General features: G+C 40.4%; 1 protein-coding gene across 4 annotated transcripts in view; it reads left to right on the forward strand.

Annotated features, from left to right (window-relative positions):
• The window catches only part of nol4lb (nucleolar protein 4-like b), a 349,022-nt gene that overhangs the window by 257,314 nt on the left and 67,750 nt on the right, over nt 1–23,958 (forward strand). For 3 of the 4 annotated variants that reach the window (XM_048549775.2, XM_048549776.2, XM_048549777.2), the window contains one exon: nt 11,817–11,933. The exons of the other annotated variant lie outside the window; for it this stretch is intronic. In XM_048549775.2, coding sequence (XP_048405732.1) covers nt 11,817–11,933 — 117 coding nt within the window. The remainder of the gene's footprint in view (nt 1–11,816; nt 11,934–23,958) is intronic. 4 annotated transcript variants of the gene reach the window in all.

The following is a 23,958-nucleotide window of genomic DNA, read 5'->3' on the forward strand; positions in this document are numbered from 1 at the left end:
GTCAATGTACTTAGATTATCATATTACAGGTGTCACATTTTGTTACAAGTGCAAAATGATGCTATAATGCATTTTTGACCAGCATGACCTATAAATTAATGGCGTAGAAAATCAGGCATTGATTGAACTTAAACTTATTTCTCAAAATTAAGATTATTCTACTATCTTCCAGGGATTTGCTAAAGTATGCTATTTACAGGAACAGGGTATTACACATCGCATTATTGCTTTTAAAGTGCAATGGTATCCCTTTTAAAGCAACAAATTGTAATTGTTGAGTAATAAAATTGAGGTAATTTTGACTTCAATTATTTTACCATGTGGTGACAATATCATGCATTAGAATGTGTTCAACTGGAGGTCAAGAATGCATATTTCAGCTCCTTTTTAACTATGAATTTAGTAATAGGCGTCCAGTATATTATGTGCATTTGCTACCCTCTTATGGCTACTGAATGTGATACTGGAGAACTTCTGATGAGAAGAGAGGCAGACTTATTCTAAATTGGATGGGGTACTTAAGTTTCTAAACAATTGCTAAAACTTGTGCAGAGCTTCCGTGTGATGTATCAACCTTCATGGTAAGTATAACAAGCTTCACAAGTTCCCATGAGCTTATGATAATGGAGCCATCTTCACCCTGAATGAAATAGATCTATGTTAAGTTTAGCAAAATGTTTCCAGTACAGATATAAACTAATCTAGAGGTCTTTATTGTGCATTTCTTGAAAATTAATTACAGAATTTTTCATGTTGTATTTGTAGAGCATTAGCTGTGATGAGGTTTTTACAGGTAACCAATGTTTTTATTTTAGTTCACATTTACTTACATAGCCTTTCACTGCATTCTGGTATTCAAGTTTCAGCTTCATGCATGTTACGTGTTTACGTGAAAATGATTGAAATATACCAGAATTTAAAGAATTTGCATTGGAAGCTAAATCACAATATATAAATTGTTTATTCACAAATGTGAATTCCAATGCAAATAAGATCATTTTAAAGATTGCTAAAAAGAGATTTGAAGCCAAAGTTTAACACAACAGTTTATATTCCATCAGAAGAAGGTACACGTTGGTTGGTCTGTGGTTGGCATAGTGATGCGGTACAAGATATTAATGATTACATTCAGGGCACATTGACTCTGACTTATTAAGATGTTGCCATGGGGATGCTTTAATGATTGCCTGTCTTCATCACCCTTCTCTCAATTATAAAGATGCAATGTGCAGACGTGTTCTTTTTACCAACTAACATTAGAGCTTTTTGAGTGAATGAATGTATATTCAAGCACATGCAAATCAATCCCACCATAGTCCAAACTGAACATCTTAAATTGATCTCCAGCACAACTCTTAACACAGTCAGGATTATTGATTAAATGTTGTCAACCAGCAGAATCACATCTCATGTTGGACATTACATTCTGAGTTTTGTAAGCACAGGCTGGTTGAGCACGGCCAACACACTTTCCACTGGAGACAGTCAAACGGACGTGTGATTTGATCTTCTTCATCGGTCGTTGGAACATATGACCAGCAAATCTGTCATCAATCACTGTGTTACTGAAACTCATATACCACATTCCTCATTTATGTGGTAAGCAGAATATCTTATAGGCTTGATGGCAGCATCTTCAGCTAAGAATTCCACTTGAATGTTTACGTCAAAAAAGCAACATGAGATGGCTAGCTTCACCAGTTTCTCAAGGTTTTGAGGCATCTACCCTTGCTGGACAATCTGAGATAACTGAGCACCTTTCAGGGCCAAAAGGGCTTTAGGTCCTTGCATGATTTTTTTTGATATTCAACAATCGATGATTTGTTCAGTGTAGCCATTATTATGCAGGCTGATTTTGTTATGCCTGCTCACAACATCAGGCTTACACAATGAGAAGGTGGCTAGGGTCCCATTGGCAATAAAGCTGATCTTGTAGCTCATTGAACTGCAGGAATTCTGATAAATATATTGACTGGTGAACGTAGGATTGTGGTACATAGAAATATAAAAAAAAACACGTTGACAAATTTCTTACGTAGAGCATTGAGGAAAGGGACCTGTTTTTACTGCTTTATTTTAAAGATGAATTTGATGGATGGAGTCTATCAAGATGTATAAGGAAATTCGTAGATGCAGCTACACATTCAAAAAAAGCATTTCAAATGCAGGCTCTATTATCTAATCCAACTCTATCATCTAGTGCAAAGCACCTGTCTTTTCCCCATATTCTTGCACACTATTGCAATCCAAAAAAACCTACCACTCTTTGAATAAAGTACCTCCGATGTCTCCCCTATATCTACCTCCACTCACTTTAAAACCTATGGCCCCTCGTAAAAGCTACCTCCACCCCAGGAAAATATCTCTGGCTGTGCACTCTATCTATACCTCTGATCATTTTGTACACCTTTATCAAGTCACCTCTCATCCTTCGTTCTAAAGAGAAAAGCCCTAGCTCTCTCAACTTTTCCTCGTAAGACCTTCCCTCCATTCCAGGTAAATCTCCTGTGCACCCTTTCCAACACTTCCGCATCTATCCTGTAATGAGGTGACCAGAACCGGACACAGTACTCCAGATGTGACCAAACCAGGGTTTTGTATAACTGGAGCATAACTTCACGGCTCTTGAACGCAGTCCCTCTATTAATGAAGCTAACACAGCATATGCCTTCTTAACAACTCTATCCACCTGGGTTGCAGCTTTCAGGGAACTGTGAACATGAACCCAAAGATCCCTTTGCTCCTACACACTGCCAAGAATCTTTCTGTTAACCCTGTATTCTGCTTTCAAGTTTGTCCTTCCAAAATGAATCACCTCACACTTTTCAGGATTAAACTCCATCTGCGACTTCTCAGCCCAGCTCTGCATCCTATCAATATCTCTTTGTAACCTAGAACAGCCCTCCGCACGATCTACAACTCAACCCACCTTTCTATCATCAGCGAACTTACTAATCCACCCTTCCTCTCCTACATCCAAATCATTTACAAAAATCAAAAGTAGAAGAGGACCGAGAACAGATCCTTGTGGTACACCACTCGTAACTGAGCACCATGTTGAATATTTTCCGTCCACTACCACCCTTTGTCTTCTAAGGGTCAGCCAATTCTGAATCCAATCTGCCATATTTTCCCCTATCCCCTGCATCCTTATTTTCTGCATGAGCATCCCATGGGGAACCTTATCAAACACCTTACTTAAATCCATATATACCACAACCACTGCTCTACCTTCATCGACATGTTTGATCACCTCTTCAAAGAATTTCCTCATGTGTGGAAACATTCTACTAAAGCACTTATGTATGCTTTCCAATGCATTTACAACTTTCTTAAAAAATGGCACCCACAGCTGTGCACAGTACTCCAGCTGAGGTCTAACAAGTGTCTTGAATAAGTGCAACATCACTTTCTCACTCCAGTACTCATATGTCCCTGTTAATAAAGCAGAGAACATTGTACATTTTGTTTACTGCTTTCTCCAACTGTTTGCCACCTTCAGTGATCTATTCACATATACACCCGGGTCTCTCTGCTCCTGTAACTCCTGACTGCAGATTTAAAGGTGAGAAATGTATTCCATACAGGCAGACAACAGATCATACTCAACCACCCTGCACTTTTAAAACCTAAGACAAAACATACACTGTTAACTATGATTTAGCAATTGGGCAGTGCTCGCTTAACAACACTAATAATTACATTGCCAATTATTGATGATCAATTGAATTCATAATATAACTCATTTTCACTTGCAAGAAGTGACATACTTTCATATACAGGGATCCATTCTCAGCAAATAAAAGGAAAATGTTCAAGTCTTGGGCATTTTTTGATTTACCAATGACCTTGGAGACACGAGAGTTTCTGTGCAGCTTTTTGCATGTCAATGTTTCAGTCAATCAGTTGGGCTTGCAAACATACTAACAATTTTCTTTCCTGTACTATACATTATCACAGTTGTTTGAAATTTGGCATTCTTGCATTTGTCACAATGAGCGCAAGATGAAAAACTTAGCAATGTGCATTTATCAGCAACAAATATTGATCTATGTGTCATCAATGTACATGTGCTAATTTTGTTAGAGTTGTCATTTTTTTCATAGATTTTGATATGTTCTGACAACTGTACTATAGCATTTATAAAAGGGCAGGCACATTGGGCTAAAATACTTCCTTCTGCACCATAATAATTCTTTGATTTTTTAATTTACTTACACACTTAAAATGCTTAATTCCGTGCTCCCTTTCCTCAATATGCTAGTTGAGAAATTCACCAAAGGCTTGTAGTGGTTTTAATGGGCAATCCAATCTTCAGTCATTTTCCATGTTGGCAATCATTTATATCCTTGTGCAACAATATTGACCTTATCATTGATCTTGTAAATAGTCATTTGCTCACCTTGCAAGCTTAATGCAGAAATAGAGAACTGCAAAGCTAGTCTATGGGACAGTGGCTATCCTGATCAAATCTTTATTCCCTGTATTTCATGCACACTCACCAATGGGCAAAAGCCACTATTTTTGGGCCTGAAAAATGCCACATCTTTACCAAATTACTAGGGAAAAGCAAGTATCTCAAAAATTACAACTGGAAGCCCTTTCATGCTGTCTCTGTACAGTGGCTACATGATCATTAACAGTATGCAGCTGCCAGTCGAAAAACATGGTCGGCCTACTGCACAATTAAACTAGATCTCTATCTCTCCTCTTGGCGCCAAAGACATTGGTGCATGCTGTAACCACCTACATGAGAATAACCGTTCAATGAGACAAAGTTTCATTTAATTTTTCACAAAAATTGTACATTATTCATTTGTGAAGGTACATTACAAAACATTTCCTCTTGAAAGTTACAGAATCTGCAATAAAATTCAACTTGTCTTCATAGCATGTACACTGTTAGGTACCTCTATGTAATTGTACAAGTTTCAATATTTACAGTGGGCATTCCATATCAGGTGTAGAGACCAAAAGCAAACTGAAAATTACACAGCATGCAATAAAAATAAACTTTTTCTCCATGCACCACGTTTCAGTATGAGGCGTCTCAATACAATTTCAATACTTCTGATAATCACATTGTACAGTCCATGTCAGGTTTCCAGCCTGAGGTGCTCAACAGCTATCAGCCCCTTGGCTGAAAGGCCTTAATTGGTCATCTTTCCTCATTGCAGCTCTGCAGTGGCTGTCCAAGCTTTAATGCATCCCTCAGCATGTTGTATTGGATCTTGGAACAAGCTAGTGTATGATGTTTGTTTGGGGACAACTTTTGCACTGGAAGACCAGCAAGTTTCTAACAGCCCAAAGAGCTAAATACCTTGAAAACTGCAGCCCATCCTCTTTTTGCCCACAGTACCAACAATGACTTTGACTCCATGCCTGGCTATTACATTAAACCAAATCTTGCCAAAGCCGCCTATATAATCCGAAGCATTTCCATGCTGGAATCTTAGCTTCACTAAGGTTTTAAAACAATAAGAACAGATAGATTTAAAGTTTTGCTGTGACCTATATGTTAATTTGAGACCAGCCTTCAGTATTAATTGTCACCAACCAATCCTCTTCATACAAATGGCAGGTATAGAGCCCTATTGCTAACCCATGACATCCCTTTTCTGAATCCAGACATTCAGCAATTTATTAACATCTATTGCATTGCCATAAGAAATAAATCTCAAACACCTATTCCATTGTAAATTCCTGACTGTTCCCATGATAACTGAATATAGTGCATTATAAGCAGGTGCAAGAGTAGATAAATTGCTGTAGTAAAACTTGAATGGCTTTAATAATAAAACTGGGTAATATAAGATGATGTAAATGAAGGGAAGGTGCAATGTTCATTTACTTTGCACTTCCTTTTAACATGGGTCTATAAAATCCTCATGTTACAGAATCTGGCAGATTTACAAAGCTGACATTTCAAAAAACTGTGGCATATAAATAGATTCTTGTTGTCCCCATTTTCAAAGGCCTATAAAGTGATTATATCTCAGTTGTGACCAGTCCTCGGGCAAGGTTCCCCAATTTGTTCTAAATCCAGAGTGGATATCTCAAATCGTTAAGCTCCCATTTGAGGAAGGATGAACTGGTTCCCTCGCTTTATTCACCTAGCTCTGCAATTAACATGTTTTTTCTAATCAACTTGTTCAGAGAGGTTATTACACACCACCTGGAGAAGGCAGGACCTGAACATTTTCTCCATGTACCACATATCAGTATGAGGCGTCTCAATATAATTTCAATACTTTTGATAATCTCAGTCCAGGAGCAGGGACATTACCACTGCACCGCATGAGAGTCCCAGCCTCTCAGTTATTTGCAACAAGGTTAATTTAAAATATAATATTTCCCTTGTAGATGACCTTTTCCGAATTCAGGCTTAAAAAGGATCCAATTTAACCAGATTTTATTGAGTTAATGAACAGAACAAATCTAATAGTTACTGAACGCGAGAAGAAATATGAAACAAATGTCGGCACAGGTTAGAAGTGAGCCCACAAGAAAATCTCTGGGTTACTTGCAATGAGTAGGTAGTAAAATGATGATAATTGGGAAGCTGATCGTGAATAGGGAGAGGAGCATTGATAATTGACTCGAGGCTCTTGGCCCTGCAACTGACTTGCTAATTAGCTTCCAGCACTCAGAGCGATAGATTCTTTTACTTGCAATACAGGGATCACTAGCTCCTTCAGATGATTTTCATTGCACACTCGCACTCAACCCCAGACAAGTACGCATGAGTACCAGAGATAGTAGGAACTGCAGATGCTGGAAAATTTGCGATAACAAAGTGTAGAGCTGGATGAACAAAGCCAGCCAAGCAGCATCAGAGAAGCAGGAAAGAAAATGCTTCGGGCCTAGACCCTTCCTCAGAAATTTCTGAAGAAGGGTATAGGCAAAAACATCAGCCTTCCTGCTCATCTGATGCTGCTTGGCTGGCTTTGTTCATCCAGCTGTACAGCTTGTTATCACGTGAGTGCCACAGTCCATGAGCACACCTGAGGACCTCAGCCCACTAGCACAGACAGACTCACTTTGAACTCCGTCCCTGTGTGTTCTCAAGGGAAAAAACATAAACATGTCTGTCACCTACCCTGCAGTCTTTTGTCCCATTATCTTCACAGTGTGAAATACTCACAGGAGATAAACAACAGAGAAGGATATGCTGGATAGTGAGTCTCAGGAGGGGTATGTTGATATTTTAGGTCATTTCAATATAAAATATGGAGGTGGTTTTGGGTGGTTTGAAAAGCATTAAGGTAGCCCAGGACCTGATGAGATCTATCCCACAATACTGAGGGAGGCAGGTGAGGAAATTGCTGGGCACTTGTACAAAATTTTATATCATCTTTAGTCACAGGAAAGGTCCTGGAAGATCGGAGAATAGACAACATTGCCTTTCTTAAACACAGGAACAACAGGGATAATCCAGGAAATTACAGGCTGACGTATCTTACTTCAGTGTAGGGGCTAGGATTTACTTACATTTTGAAAAGAATGCACTTATTTGTGTGGAGAGATAATGTCTTGCAAACTTGCTCGGGTTTTTGAAGAAGTGTCAAAGATGATTGATGAAAGCAGGATGGTAGATGTTGACCGTATGGATTTTAGTAAGCCTTTGGCAAAGTTCCTCATGTCATGCTGATTCAGAAGGTAAAGTCACGTGGGATCCGCAGTGAGCTGGTAATATGGGTACAGAACTGCCTTAGTCATGGAAGACAGAGTGTAGCTGTGGAAGGGGTTTCTTTAGACTGGAGATGTGTGACCAGTGGTATTCCACAGGGATCAATGCTAGGAAGACCATTGTTTGTAATATGTATAAATGTTTTAGAGGAGAATGTAGCTGGCCTGATTAGTAAGTTGTGGATGATACAAACATTAGGGAGCTGTGGATAGTGAGGCAGATTGTCAAAGGATTCAACAGGATTAGGCTGGAGACTTTGTGGAGAAGAAATGGCAGATGCAGCTTAATCTGGACAAATCAAGGTGACGCACTTTGAGAGATCTAATGCAAGAGGAAAGTATACAGTAAATGGCAGAACCCCTTCGTAGTCTAAACAGACAGGGGGATCTAGGTAGACAGGTCCACAGTTCCTTGAAAGTGGCACACAAGTGAATAAGGTGGTCAAGAAGACATAAGGCATGTTTGCCTTCATCATTTGGGGCATAGAGTATAAAAATTGGCAAGTTATGTTGCACCCATGTAGAACTTGAGTCAGGCCACATTTGGACTATTGTGTACAGTCTGGTAGCCACATTACCAGAAGGATGTGGAGACATTGGAGAAGGTACAGAAAAGGTTTACCAGGGTATTAGTGATGAAGAAAGATTGCACAAACTTAGTTGGTTTTCACTTGAGCATTGAAGGATAAGGACAGAAGTTTACAAATTATGAGGGACATGGATCGAATGGATAGTCAGAGTCCTTTTTTCCCAGGGTAGAAATGTCAATTGTTAGGAGACATAGGTCTAAGGTAAAAGGAAATAATTTTAAGAGGGATGTGAGAAGCAAGTTTTTTTTACAGACAGTGGGAAATGCCTGGAGTATACTGTCAGAGGAAGTGGTGGAAGCAGACACAATAGCAAGATTTAAGAGGTATCTTGACAGGTGTATGAAGAGGCAGGAAATGGAGGGATACAGACTGTTTGGAGGCAGAAGATTTTTTAGTTTAGAAAGATATCATGTACAGTGCAGTCTTGGTGGGCTGAAGGGCCTATTCTTTATTACAGTTCAGCTCATATTGTGCATTTCTCTGATGCTTCATCAGTACCTTCAAGTATGACATTACAAACAGCTACTGAATGTACTCTGCAGTCAACTTGTAGCTATGTCAATCCCCTTTTGTTGAAACACATGTTGGATTTAACAGCTCAGAATGTCCGTAGATGATTGAGGCATATGATCTGGGATTATGACATGTAATGACATGACATCCTGTGCAAAGTGGCCAATACTTTGGTACAGGTGACCAAGGCATCATTGTATCCAACTGAGATTTTTATGTCACACAAACAAAGGCCCTTGCATTCATTTTACCTGCACCCCTTCCAACTGCAAGAAATTGAGAAGACTTGTATGGCTTCCATAGAAGTACTGCAGCCTCAGCAATATCCTCCACCAATAATGGTGACATTTAAACTTGCTTTTTAAACTGTGTAGTAATTGATGAAGAACATGAGCGATCCTCTTAGCTCCATAGCTGTCCAGAATACCATCAGTGGTCCATAAGACTTGGGCTTTTGTAATTACTGGAAACACATTGCTTCATATGTGCCTCAAAACAGGCCACAACAAATTTGTACTCTTGGTACTTTATTTAATAATATTTTCAAATGTTTATCATTTTAAAAGCCCCGGATATTGACAGATGGCAAAGATTTCATAGTGCATGTGGAATCAAAGCTATTTTGCAATTTTAATTTTTTAATGAAGATGGCAGTTGATAGTCGTACCATGTTACCCTGGAATTCAGATTATGCAGTATTATATAGGCTAGTAAAAAGTGCAATTCAAACCAGAGTAATGCTGATTAGCTAGAAAGATGTAGAGACAATGATTATTAATTGTTTTGCCTGTGTTGTGTGTTAATTATACACAAGTATAAATCTGTTTCCTCCAGTCAAAGTGAAACTTTGGAACAACATGGACTCAGATGATAAGGATAATCAAATTTCACATTTAAACATAGTTTTTATAGTAAAAAATAAATACTGGCATCTATTTCACAGTTTGCTTTTTCTTGTAAGGATTGTTATTTCCGTACAGTCTTTCTCAGCTCAGTGCTCAAGGTGTTGCAAGTGCAATTTTGCAGAAACACTGTTTAGGGGCATTCTATACTGGTGTAACAAGAGACAAAAATATCATGTGGTGAGCTGAATTATCTGTTATTCTCTCTTCTGTCACAGCCGGATGTTTCATTAAGTAAAGCGAGTAAATCCCAAAAGTGACAGACTGGAGTCAAAGCAGCCATGGAACTTGAACCCATTGCCAGCTGCCAGGGAAGCAGCTGTTCTGTTGCCTGTCCTGTCAAATCTTTTAAAAGGAATGGTTTACTTTATCAGAATCATATTACATGAATTTCAAGGTAATAGTTCCTGAGAAAGAACATCCACCTTCATATCAAAAATCTAACTCTGCATTTCCTGTCAGTTTATTTTCATATAATAAATGGTGATGGCCACATAAATAAAGGTACAGCCGATGCAAACCATTCGCATGGCAATACAGCCTTCTTCCAGTGTAGGTACTGCAGTGACACCACTGGTTGGAGAGTGTAATTACTGTGATAAATTGAAGATTGGAAATTACATAGAAAGCAATACAAAAATAAAAACATACAAATTAGTTATCCCTCATTCTAATCCTACCCAGCTGAAGACCACAGTGATTCAGGTGACCACAAGTGAATCATGTATGTAGCATCACAAGAAATCAGCTAACAATGTAGAAACATTCTTGTTGACTATTTCTGTTGCACTGAATGTCATTAAAATCAATGAGTAATATAGTAATCATAAATCCTTTTTCATCCACTTGTTTTAAAAATGGTGTTATAACCTCTCTCACCTATTTAACAAGCAGTCTAGCGATTTTAAAAAATTCCTGTCACTAACCAAAAATGAAAATAATGTAAATAGATAATATACAAATGCCAGAATAATGAAATTAATTATCAAATTAATAAATACCACTGCTATTGTTTACAAATCATTTCCTGTGTAATGTCAGCTGGACTCCCTGAAAACCAATTGTTTAATGGGTTAACTATCTTTTGGCAGTACAGTACATAAAGAGTTAATTAAATGGGCTGTTGACCACAGTAAAAAAGAAATGGACAGAAATTAATGCAAATGCATTAAATAATGCCTTACCAGAATAAGTTAAACTCAACTTTCGGTCACCAGAGTGGCTGTGACCTCAAGTGAGCTCGCAGTGATCTGAAACTACTAATCCTAATACATTAAGGCAAAGAGATGCCAAGAACTCTTAACTTCTTAGAGCAGGTTAAAGAGGCTGTAGACCCAATTGGGAACAATGAGCATCACAAGAACACTCCATCGCTCCAAAACCCTTGGTTCAACATTGCAAGGAACAGCAAGGAGATTGTTGGAGAAAAGATGAAACGAAGAAGAAACTAAAAAGAGAGACTAATAAGTATGGAAATCTTTTTTAACAAAAAGGTAGCATAAACATTTTCAAATATAGAGCAGCTAAGATAGTTCAATGACAAATGGATCATTTAAAAGTATATAATATAAATTCAAAGGAAACAGCAATAAGGATCACTAGAGACAAGTCACGCAGGGTCACTGGCAATAAACAAGCAAAACTAAAAATGGCAGTAGGGAAAATTATATAAAACAGGCCAACTCGATGAATGTTGCATCCAATCCTTATACCAAAAAAAGGCTTTCAGGGTTGGGTTTTCCCTTGGAGTGAGAATCAGGAAGTACGTTCAATTTTAGATCATGAACCCACCTCTCAACAGCCTGCTCAAAGCAGGATTTTCTGAGTGTTGGGTCTTCCATGTCCATGTTGTTGGACATCCAATTAAACAGACCTGACGTGATGGAAAGACCACTTTGATCCCATCTCAATTCAAATGGAAGAATTTGGTCCAATATATATGTTACTCAAAAATGCTTGGCACCTAAAAGTAAATAGAGGCCACGGGCTTCCCTTTTTCAGGTTGTGTAAGGCCAGGTATGTTGATATCAAACACTCGCCACTTCTGCCTCTGAGAAAATTTGCAATATTGACACCGATCATATTGTTAAAATCTGACCAGCAAGCTTCTCATCCTTTACAGACCTCGATAATGGAATCTCAGATTGCCAGAAGCTGCTGGTCAGTCAGAGGCCAGCAGCCTCTGGGTCCTAAAGACTTTTGGTTGAGGCCTATTTTCATGGGATCCAATGGCAAGAAGGTAGGTCGATTTCTTTCTCTTATGTGATAGTAGTCAAAGGGAGAGGGCTGTCAGGGGGTTGAAGTTAAAGGGGCAGGAGGGTGGCTTTCAGAGATCATCTCATTGCCCACCTCTGAGCATCCAGCTTCCTTCAAATTGGGGCAGATGAAGGACACCCTCTCAATCCAGCAGGCTAATCATCTTGGTTACTGAGTTGGAAAACCCCCTACTTTTCTTGACTGCTGAGAAAAAAGCTAATTGAGGAGGTGGTAAGCTGAGACCCTTAAGTGGTTATCTGGTCCTTATGTGGTCAAGTATACAATGTCAGTCAAGGGCTAATCTGCCAGTTATTTGCTCCTCTTTCCACCCCTTTTGCCAGCCCAGGGCAGAAGAAAATTGGCCATTGAGTTATAATACAATGTGGAAAACAGCAATTGGTGTAGTTATTTCAGTGAACCTGCTTGGATATGTTATGACCCACCTTCAGGGTAGGTGGGAAGGTGGGATTTCAACCTGGACCTTCTGACCCAGAATTAGAGGTGTAATGCTGCACCACAATCCTCTGATTAACTCACTAAATGCATTAAAGATAAAAGACCTGCAAACCTGTTTTCAGGGAGAATGTGATTTTACTTTCGGATTCAGAGTTTGGTATATCTACTTCTTATTTGAAATGTATGAAAATATATGGCTGAAAAGGATATATATTGTAGAGTCAAAAACAGGTATTTGCCAACCAGGTACAAAGAAACCTGAATTAAAAAGGATTATCAAAAACTCAGTACCATATTGGGAGAACAAAAATTTTAACCTGTTAAATTCTGAGAGGCTGTGTTTATCAGAACTGATACGTGGAGAGTTTGGCTCAGTGGTTGGGGTGGCACGGTGGCTCAGTGGTTAGCACTGCAGCCTCACAGCGCCAGGGACCCGGGTTCGATTTCCGCCTTGGGCGACTGTCTGTGTGGAGTTTGCACATTCCCCCTGTGTCTGCGTGGGTTTCCTCCGGGTGCTCCGGTTTCCTCCCACAGTCCAAAGATGTGCAGGCTAGGTGGATTGGCCATTCTAAATTGCTCATAGTGTTCAGGGGTGTGTGGGTTATAGGGGGATGGGTCTGGGTGGGATGCTTCAAGGGGAGGCGTGGACTTGTTGGGCTGAAGGGCCTGTTTCCACACTGAAGGGAATCTAATCTAAACTCTGCTTAACTCTCAGAACTGTAAAATTGGGAGAGTCGAAGTTTATTAAGGCAGGACACACATCAGTAAGAAAACACATGGCATTCATATCTTGTATTAATCAAGGTATAGATTAAAAGAGCAGGAGTGTTATTCATGAACTGTATAAATGATTAGTCTGGCCATAACTTGAGTTTTGTATGCGGTTCTGGTCACCTTGTATAAAGGAGGTAGTTGCACTGGAGAGGATGCAGTGAAGATTTACATCTGGCCACGTATACCTCAAGATGAACAGCAATGTAGTCGACTTTCAGACAAGGTCAGCCAAGTGGCCTCTCTCTGTGCTGTAAATGCTCTATGATTCTTTGATCCTTTAAGGATAACATGTAGCAAGTGAAATGTCATAGCTATTTAACTAATAGAGCTAGATTCTGGAGTGTCAAAAACTGTGGCTTGTAAATTGTTTGACAACAGCAGTAAAAGTGAAAAATAAGGATTATTTATGTGAAGAGTCATAAAGATCTACAGCATGGTCAGAAATCCTTTGACCTATTGAGTCCACACTGGTCAAGAGCAAGAGCCTAACTATTCTAACACCGTTTTCAGCACTTCGTTCCTAGTCTTGTAAGCCTTGGCATCACAAGGGCACGTCTGAATATTCTTAATGTTATGAGGCTTTCTGTCTCTACTACCATACAGACAGTGAGCTCCAGATTCCCACCACCATCTGGGTGAGAACATTTTCCTCTTATCTCTGATGAGATTCACAGGAGGATCACTTCTATAAAGAGTGATCAGAGATTAGGCACTCTAAAATAGTGAACACAACCTTAAAAATAAATAGACTCTTCTCAGAGTTTAAGTTGTAACCTGCAACTTAAACTCAAGCTTTTCCTTACGAGTTTGAAAAGCCTTATAAGCCAGAGTTTGGATTGAAGTACAGGTCAGCTTTGATATAAATAAATAATAGAATAGACCTCTGTAGATAGAATATGCTGAATGGCCTCCTCCTATTCTACATTCATGTGCATCTTTCTTTATTGCCATTAGTAGAAACAAACAAAATAGCTTTCTGTGTACAGGCTAAAACTATTTGGCCAAAGTACTTACAGATGAAATAAGACACAGAACCAAGGCACGGAAGTAGCACAAAATCAATCTTATCTAATTTATGAATTATTTGAAGACTGGAGACAGTTTAAAATCAGTAAAATTTTGCTCACTAAATGCATAAAAATAAAATTGTTTCGTGGAAAATTATAGTAAATTTTATGGACATATCACTAGCAAAACTTACAGGAGATTTAAAATAGATAGTTAGTCTGTGGATTATAAAATCTCTTTCCTGAGAGACATTTACTGCAGTTTTCTGTAATCAGCGATCCAGTCAACCGTTCATGCTGCTATTTTACCGTTAAAAAGTAGTCACATACTTTGAATTATTGAACTCTGACAATTTAATGACAGCTAGGATACAAGTTTTTTTTTAGTACACAAAGGTTTTCAAAACTTATTTGATAATGGATTGGTAGGAGTGAGTTACTAGTCAGCTACACAATTAAGATATTCAGGAAATTGCGATAAACCACCAAAGCAAGCCTTGAGCAGCTTATAAATGTCACATCAACCTTGAAGTTGTGTGTCACATAACTCACCCTGTTCTACATGTTATTTCTTTTAAAATAATTTATATTTTAATGTTTTAAGAGTTATTGACTCTAATTATACAGAGTTATTTGAAGCAAAAATAAGAAATGTTGATAAACACAACGGGTCAAACAGTATTAATAAAAAGAACTGACAGGTTAACATTTGGTTTTATGTGCTCTGTCAGATCATTGCAGCTATTTGTACTTTTTGGACTCCTCAGCGTTTGTGTTATGACATCACTGAATGCTAAATAGTTTGTTCAAATTTATGCAGAATATCAAATTCAGTGGAATTCACACCTATCTGTCCATAACGTGCGTAAACCTGTTAAATAAACATAATTGGTGAAAAACATTATTATAAAGTCATAGAGATCCACAGCACAGAAGCATATCCATGCCAATTAGATACCCTATATAAATCTAGTCCCATTTGTCAGCATTTGGCCCATATCCCTCTTAACATTTCCGAATCAATATGCCCATCCAGACCCCTTTTAAATGTTGTAATCATACCAGCTGCCACCATTTCCTCTTGCAGCTCATCCATATACACACCACCCTCTGCATGGTAGAGTTGCCCCTTCGGTCCCGTTTATATCTTTCTCCTCTCACTTGAAACTTACGTCCTCTAGCTTTGAACTCCCACACCCCAAGGAAAAGACCTTGTCTATTTACGCTCCCCATGCCCCTCACGATTTTGTAAACCCCTATAAGGTCACCCCTCAGCCTCCAATGCCCCAGGGAAAATTGCTCCAGCCTATTCAGCCTGTCCCTATAACTTAAGCCCTCTAACCCTGGCAACATCCTTGTAAATCTTGTCTGAACACCTTCTAGTATCATTACTTCCTTCCGGAGGGAGACCGGAATTACAGGCAACACTCCAAAAGTAGCCAAACCAATGTCCTGTACTGCTGCAACATGACCTACCACCTCTTACACTCAATGCACTGATGAATAAAGGCAAACATATCAAACACTTTCTTTACTATACTGTCTCCCTGTGACTCAACTTTCAGGGAACTATGAACCTGCATTCTAAGGTCTGTTTGTTCAGCAGCACTCCCTAGGACCTTACCATTAAGTGTATAAATCCTTACCTGATTTGCCATTCCAAAATGCAGTACCTCACATTTATCTAAATTAAACACCATTAGTCACTCCTGGGCCCACTGGCCATCTGATCATGATCCCATTGTACTCTGAGGTAACCTCCTTCGCTGTCCACTACACCTCCAATTCTAATGTCATCTGCAAACTTACTAACCATACCTCCTATGTTCACATCCAAACCATTTATATAAATGACAGAAAGCAGTGGACCTAGCATGATCCTTGTGGCACACTGCTGGTTACAGGCCTCCAGTTTGAAAAGCAACCCTCTACCACCCACCCTCTGCCCTCTACCTTTGAGCTAGTTCTGTATCCAAATGATTAGTCCTGTATATATTCCCTGTGATCTAACCTTGCTAACTAGTTTACCAAGAGGGATCTTGTCAAACGTGTTACTGATGTCCATATAGGTCACATCCACCATTCTGCCCTCATCAATCCTCTTCCTTACTGCTTCAAAAAACTCAGTCAAGTTACTGGGACACAATTTTCTGTGCACAAAGCCTTGTTGACTATCCATAATCAGTCCTTGCCTTTCCAAATACATGTAAACCCTGACCCTCAGGATTCCCCCCATTAGCTTGCCCACCACTGATGTCAGGATGAAGTTTGTTTTCTCTGACTGAGATACCCTACCATTTGCTGGATTGCTTAATCAAAAGTTGTTGACATATACTTCCAGCCATGAAAGAAGACGGACAAGTACTAAACAATCCATTTCATTTGTGGACCATTACTGATTGCTTTGAACCACAGTCCTTCAGAGACAGATTCTGCCTCAAGTGAACCTCAAAAAGCTGCTGTTTGACATTGTAATTTTTAGCATTTATGTATGCTGCCACACTGATGTAACCAATGGATATCATAATAGGGCACGTCAGCCCACATGAGATGTTGTTATTTCCATCTTTCACCAACTAGTGACTCCTAGTTAGACCATAATACCGAAAGACACAGGAGTAGAAATTAGGTCATTCGGCCCGTCGAGTCTGCTCTACCATTCAATCATGGCTGGTAAGTTCCTCAACCCCATTCTCCTGCTTTCTCCCCATAATCCTTGATCCTCTTGATAATCAAGAACCTATCTGTCTCAGTCTTAAATGAACTCAGTGCCCTGGCCTTCACAGCTTTCTGTGGCAGTGAATTCCATAGAGTCACCACTCTCTGGTTGAAGAAGTTTCTCCTTATCTCAGGTCTAATAGGTTTTCCCTTTACTTTAAGGCTGTGCCCTTGGGTCCTAGCCTGTCCTACAAATGAAAACATCTTCCTGACATCCACTCTGTCCAGGCCATTCAGTATTCTGTAAACTTCAATTGAATACCCCCTCCTCCTTCCAAACTCCAATGAGTATAGTTGTAGAGACCTCAAACGTTCCTTGTATGTTCAGCTTTTCATTTCTGGGACCATTCTCGTGAACCTCCTCTGAACTTGCTCCAGGGCCAGTACATCCTTCCTGAAATATGGGACCCAAAACTGCACACAATACTCCACATGTGGCCAGGCCAGATCTTTATAAAGCGTCACTATTACATCCCTATTTTTATATACAATTCCTCTCAAAATAAATGCCAACATTGCATTTGCCACCCTGACTACTGACTCAACCTGCAAGCTTACCTTGAGAGAATCCTGGACTAGAACTCCCAAGTATTTTTGCACTTCAGACTTCTGAATTTTCTCCCTATTTAGAAAATAGTCTGTACTTACCAAAGCGTACGACCTGTCACTTTCCCACATTGTACTCCATCTGCTACTTCTTACTCTCCTAACCTGACCAAATCCTTCTGCAGCCTTCCACCTCCTCAATTCTACCTGTCCCTCCAGCTATCTTTGTATTGTCTGCAAACTTAGCCAGGATGCCCACAGTTCCTTCATCTGGATCATTAATGTATGAAGTGAAACATTGTGGTCCCAACACTCACCCTTGCAGAGGACCACTTTTCACCAGCTGCCATCCTGAGAAAGATCCTTTTATCCCCACTACCTGCTTTATTTGTGTCAGTTACTGTTTCGGATCTTCATATCGTTACTTGTAGACATCCTTGAACCAGGCCTTGGCTAAGGAAACATTTATAATTTGCACAGATGTCACTCGTGTAATACGACACTGATGGTCACAGCAAGGTCCCAAGTCACAGTTGACAATAACAAAGGTAAAAGTACTGGGATACACTAGAGACCAGAGTTGGGGGTGTGCAGAATTGTAGGTGGTTGTGTGATTATAAAGATAAGGAAGGACAAAGCTATGTAGGTCAACTTTATATCGTGTTAGCAATTATTGATGTTGGGCTATTTGCTGATATTTGGTACCAACTGATGGCTCATTTAGCATTGGCAGAGTGCAGGGTGGTGAATGAGCTGATACTATGTAAACAAAGTCTTGAATGCACTACATCTATTAGGCAAGGATTATCTTATTATCATTCATTCCTGGGATGTAGGCATCACGGTCTAAGCCATCATTTATTGCCCATCCCTAATTACCCAGAGGACAGTTAAATGTCAGCTTCATTAATGTTGGTCTGGAGCCACATATAGGCCAGACCAGATAAGGACCTCAGGTTTCCCTTGCTAAAGGACATGCATGAACGTGATGTGTTCGAATGATTGACAGTGGTTTCACGGTCACCCTTTGACTTTTAACTTCAGATGTTTATTATTGAATTTAAATTTCACCATCTGCCCTGGTGAGATTCAAACCCCTGTCTCTAGAACATGTATAAATCTGTATTGCATCAGTTTTTATGTCATATATTGACATTTTCTGTGCTCTGTGACTCTTTTTAGTACTTGTTTTTCAAAATTGCTTATTTTAATGTCTTTAATGCATCTGTTATAAATGTCACTAGCTGCATACTCTCTGTTCAAGTGCAGGAGGAAAATAGCATGAGGTAATAGTTTTGTCATCAGTTTGATAAGTTTTGTTGGTTTGCAGAAACAAAGCTAATGGATGTTAATTCTTGGCTTTCTACTGATCAAGCTTCATTTTATGGTGATTTATGTTATATTTATTTGGATTTTATCCAAATAAATCCAGACAGGATGCTTTCAGTGGTGCATCCGTAAAAATTGGTAAGAGTCCTCGTGGACTTGAGGAATTTCCTTAGCCTCATGAGGAAGTAGGGGAGTTGTTGTACTTTCTTGACCATTGTGACTGTGTGGATGGATTAGGGCAGATTGTTGGTGATCATCACATCTAGGAACATACTGCTCTTGACCATCTCCACCTCAGCGCCATTGATATAATAAGAGTATGCCCTCCACTTCACTTCCTGAAGTCAATGACTATCTCCTTCGTTTTACTGATGTTGTTGGAGAGATTGTCTTGACACCATGTCGCTAAGTATTCAATCTGTTTCCTATATCCTGCCTTGCCGTTGTTTGAGATCTGACTTACAGCAGTGCTGTCATCAGCAAACTAGTAAATGGAGTTGGGGTGGAATTTGGCCAATATTTTTGAGTGTATAAGGAGTATAGCGGGGGGAGTATACAGTCTTGCGGAGTACCAGTGTTGAGCATTATGGTGGAGGTGGTGCTGCTGCCTGTTCTTACTGTTTGCAGCTGATGGCCTGGGAAATTGAGGATCAAGTTACAGGGAGCCGAGACCTAGGTTTCAAAGTTTACAGATGAGTTTGGAATTACGGTGTGGAAGGTGGAACTGTAGTCAATACTTAGGAGCCTGACATAGGTATCCTTGCTATCCTGATGTTCCAGGGATGAGTGTAGGGCCAGGGAGATGGCATCTGCTCTGAATGTGTTGAACCAGTAGGTGAAGTGTGAAGGATCAAGGCAGTTTAACAGGCTGGCGTTGATGTGAGCCATGACTAACCTTTCAAAGAGCTTAATAATAATTATGGACGCCGGAACAACCAGGTGGTAGTCATTGAGGCGTGCTATGTGATTTTTCTTTGGCTTCACGATGGTGATGGTCTTTTTGAAGTAAGAGGTTAAAGATGCCTCCGAAAACTCTCGCCAGCTGGTCTGTACAGGATCTGATTGCACAGGCAGGGATTCCATGCGGGTCAGTCGCTTTCTGTGGATTGACTCTCAAGAAAGCCGATCTAACATCTGCTGCAGTGACTATGGGTACAGGTGTATCCGAGGCATTTGGGATAGGTGGCACTTTTTCATCGACCTTCAGTTCAAAGTGAGCATGGAATGTACTGAGATCGTTGGGTAGGGATGTGCTGTTGCTTGCAATTCTGTTCGACTTTGCTTTGTAGCCCATTATGACATGTAAGCCTTGCCACAAATGACGGGTGTCTGTGTGGCTGTTCTGGGTCTTAAGCTTTTGGCGCGGCACGGTGGCTCAGTGGTTAGCACTGCAGCCTCACACAGCGCCAGGGACCCGAGTTCGATTCCAGCCTTGGGCGACTGTCTCTGTGGAGTTTGCACATTCTCCCCATGTCTGCATGGGTTTCCTCCGGGTGCTCCGGTTTCCTCCCATAGTCCAAAGATGTGCAGACTAGGTGGATTGGCCATGCTAAGTTCCCCGTTGTGTTCAGGGGTGTGTGGGTTATAGGGGGATGCTTCAAGGGGCGATGTGGACTTGTTGGGCCAAAGGGCCTGTTGCCACACTGTAGGGAATCTAATCTAAGTTTGGTATTGCCTTTTGGCATCTTTGATGGCCTTATTGAGGTTGTCGTTGGATTTCCTGTCAGAGGGTCAGAGTTACCTGACTTACACACTTCCAATGTGGACTTCAGTAGAGAGTGGATCTGCTGGTTCATCAATGGTTTATGGTTGGGGAACATTTGGATTAACTTCTTCAGCATGCAGCCTTCTACTCGCTTACTCATGAAATCTGACATGGTAGTGACATACCCATTTAGGTTGGCTGCTGAATACTTGAACTTGGACCAGTCACCGCCTCCGAGCAATTCTGTAGTAGCCCTTCTGTTGCCTCAGACCAATACTAGACTACTTTCTGTACTCAGTCCTCATGCTTCATTATCTGCTTGTAAGCTGAGAGGAGGAGCACAACATTGTAATCTGCTTTCCCAAAATGCTGATGGGGGATGGAGCAGCAGACGTTTTTAGTTGTATAGCAATGGTCAAGGCTGTTTGCACATCTGATGGGCCAGGAGGCATATTGATGGTGTTTTGGTAGTACAGTCCTAAGGTTGGATTGGTTGAAGTCACCGGCTACGATGAACAAGGCATCGATCTATGCTCTCTCAAGACAGTTTGTTTACAGCATTCTATGCTTCATCAAGTACACTCTCCACTTTCACATGAGGTGGGATGTAGACCCCTGTCATCATACCAGAGGTGAACTCTTGTGGCAAGTAGTAGGGATGGCACTTTACTGTAACATAGTCTAGGTCCACAGAGCTGTAGCTTGCTATGTCAGAGCACCAGAAGGTGTCTCACTGCCCCTCATCCTGCCCGAGCACACCTACACAAATGGTCCATTTGGGAACTGAGAAAACCTCAGGTTATAAGGCACAGTCGGGTATAGCAGAAATGAGCCATGTCTGTGTGAAGCAGAGAACACAGCAGTCTCTCAATTCCCTTTGGTAGTTAGGTCTAGCTTTAAGTTCATCCATTTTGTGCTCAATGGCTTGGACATTTGCCATGATTATGTTAGGGAGGGGGATCTTGAAACCCTGAAATTTCAGTCTCACCTGAAGCCCAGCATGTCTCCCACATTTCCTGGGTAGTTGGCTGCTCCTGATCAATCCCACACCTCACTGAGGGAAGTCTGCTTCTCCAAAAGATAAGTGTGTGCTCCTGATGGGGTTTTGAGCACCACTCACAGCCTTGAGCATTCCAGGGGGTCTTGTAGCCGGTTCAAACAGGCCTGCAAGAGGTCGGAAGGCCTGGTTCTAGTATCAGCAAGGTAAATGGGTGCATCCGTTGGGGTCCTGGGCATCAGTCTCATTCACAAATGCTCCGGGGATCTTGCAGTAGGTTTGCTCGGGCCTCCTCGGGTCAATGTGGCACCAGGTCTTGGTCTTGCTCTTGCTCTGACCTTGCTTCGGTTCCAGCTTTCCACAGGAAGGTCGGGCTTGCAGTCTCAATGGCGGTAATCGAGCTTCATTTGTCATAGAATCTTTAAACCTTAAAGTAGATTTAAGAAAATACTGTTAATAATTCTGATAGAACTGGAATTGAGGTTTAGTAGAGCAGAACGATTATAAGATATGGAAGAATAAGATCAGCTGTAGACAACTCGCAAAATGTCACCACACTCTGGCACCATCTTGAAAGTGTGCTGCTTTGGCCAGAATGGCATTGAGATCCTCATGTATTAGAACATAGAACAATACAGCGCAAGTCAGGCCCTTCGGCCCCTGATGTTGCGCCAACCTGTGAACTAATCTAAGCCCTCCCCCCCCGCCCCCCCACACTATCCCATCATTATCCGTATGCTTATCCAAGGACTGTTTAAATGCCCATAATGTGGCTGAGTTAACTACATTGGCAGGTAGGGCATTCCACGTCCTTACCATTCTCTGAGTAAAGAACCTGCCTCTGACACCTGTCTTAAATCTATTACCCCTCAATTTGTAGCTATGCCCCCTTGTACATTGTTAGAATTGTACTCATCCAGGCAAGTGAAGAGTAGGCCACCTTCTGATTTGTGCTAAAAGATGGTGCACAGTGTTTGTTAAGTTCAGGATTTGACTCATTCCTTGCAGAATACATAACTTCAGACGTGCTAAACAGCAACAGGCTATATGTGACTTCAATTTTTGATCAGTGACGGTCCCAAGATAGTGATGGAGAGTTTAATGATGGTTGTGCTGTTGAATCTCAAAGGGAAGTAGTTAGGCTCTTTCTTGTTGGAGAAGGTCATTGCCTGCATATGTGGTGCTGGCATTAATGTTGCTTGATTGCTGTCAGCCTGAGACTGAACATTGTCCTGCTGCAAACTGGCACAGATTATTTTATTAAAAACCGAAAGAACTGTAGAAAGAAAGTTGCTGGAAAAGCTCAGTAGGTCTGACAGCATCTGGGAAGGAGAAAACAGAGTTAGCGTTTTGGGTCCAGTATCAGCAGACTCAAAATGTTAACATAGATTAATTTATTATCTGGGGAGTTTCTAATTGAACTAAACAGTGTGCATTCATTAGTGAGCGTCCTCACTTTTGGCCTTTAATGAAGTTAAGGTCATTAAGAAATAACTAGAACACTGTCCTGAGGGACAAGGGCTCATATGGCACAGTAACAGTGTTCTGACCTCTGAACCAGGATGTGTTGGTTCAAGTCCTACCTACTCCAGAGGTGTCTAATAACATCTCTGAGCAGGTTGATTCGAAAATATGTGTCCTGAGTAACATCTCGTTTGATGTCCTGAAGATTGATTCCTGTCAATTTTGATTGCTTTCCTTTGTGGTTTTTATGACTCCAGCCAGCGGGGGGAGTTTCCCTCCACTCCAAATGACTTTAGTTTTTCTAGGCTCTTAAGATATGCTCATGTTAACCAAGCTTAACAGAAGATATTAACTGATCCCTGAGGCATATTATGTCACCTGGAACACAGTATGCTGGAGGATCTAATTATAACATAATATTTTGAATTGTGTTTACATGTGGTCTCTTGCTGAAATGTCAATAATAAGGGACTTTGAACCTTGGATCAAATCCAGTTTTACCACACCTGTAATTATGACTCCTTCGTTGACAACAGCAGGTTCCTTCAATAAAGAGCAATGAATGGAAAGACATCCATTTAATTGTAGTTCATGGGTTAAATCAATAATATTTTCCATCACCATAGACTTTAGTACATTTGAGATAAAACTAGCATTTGGAGTTGCCGAAGATTGAATCATAATAATTGAGTTCTTTATCTGATGTGTCTTGGCAAATGTTTAAGCAAGAAAGTGCTGACCTATAAACTTTCATGATTTGAACTCATTTGATCCCCTAGTATTCAATGACCACAAATTGACCTTCCTCTCCTATTACTTAGGGTCATTTGCGAGACTTGACTAAACTGACTGATGTGGATTAATCAAACAGTGTTGCATATTCAGAACCCACTTTTGAAAGATTGAATGAGAATGAATTTAGCTGCGGTCTTTGGTTCAAAATGGATTTATCTTGAAACGCTAATTGATGACGTTTCCTGAAAAAAGAGCCACAAATTGGGAAAACTGACCT

This window comes from Stegostoma tigrinum, chromosome 19 (genome assembly GCF_030684315.1).
Source record: "Stegostoma tigrinum isolate sSteTig4 chromosome 19, sSteTig4.hap1, whole genome shotgun sequence".
NCBI lineage: Eukaryota > Metazoa > Chordata > Chondrichthyes > Orectolobiformes > Stegostomatidae > Stegostoma > Stegostoma tigrinum.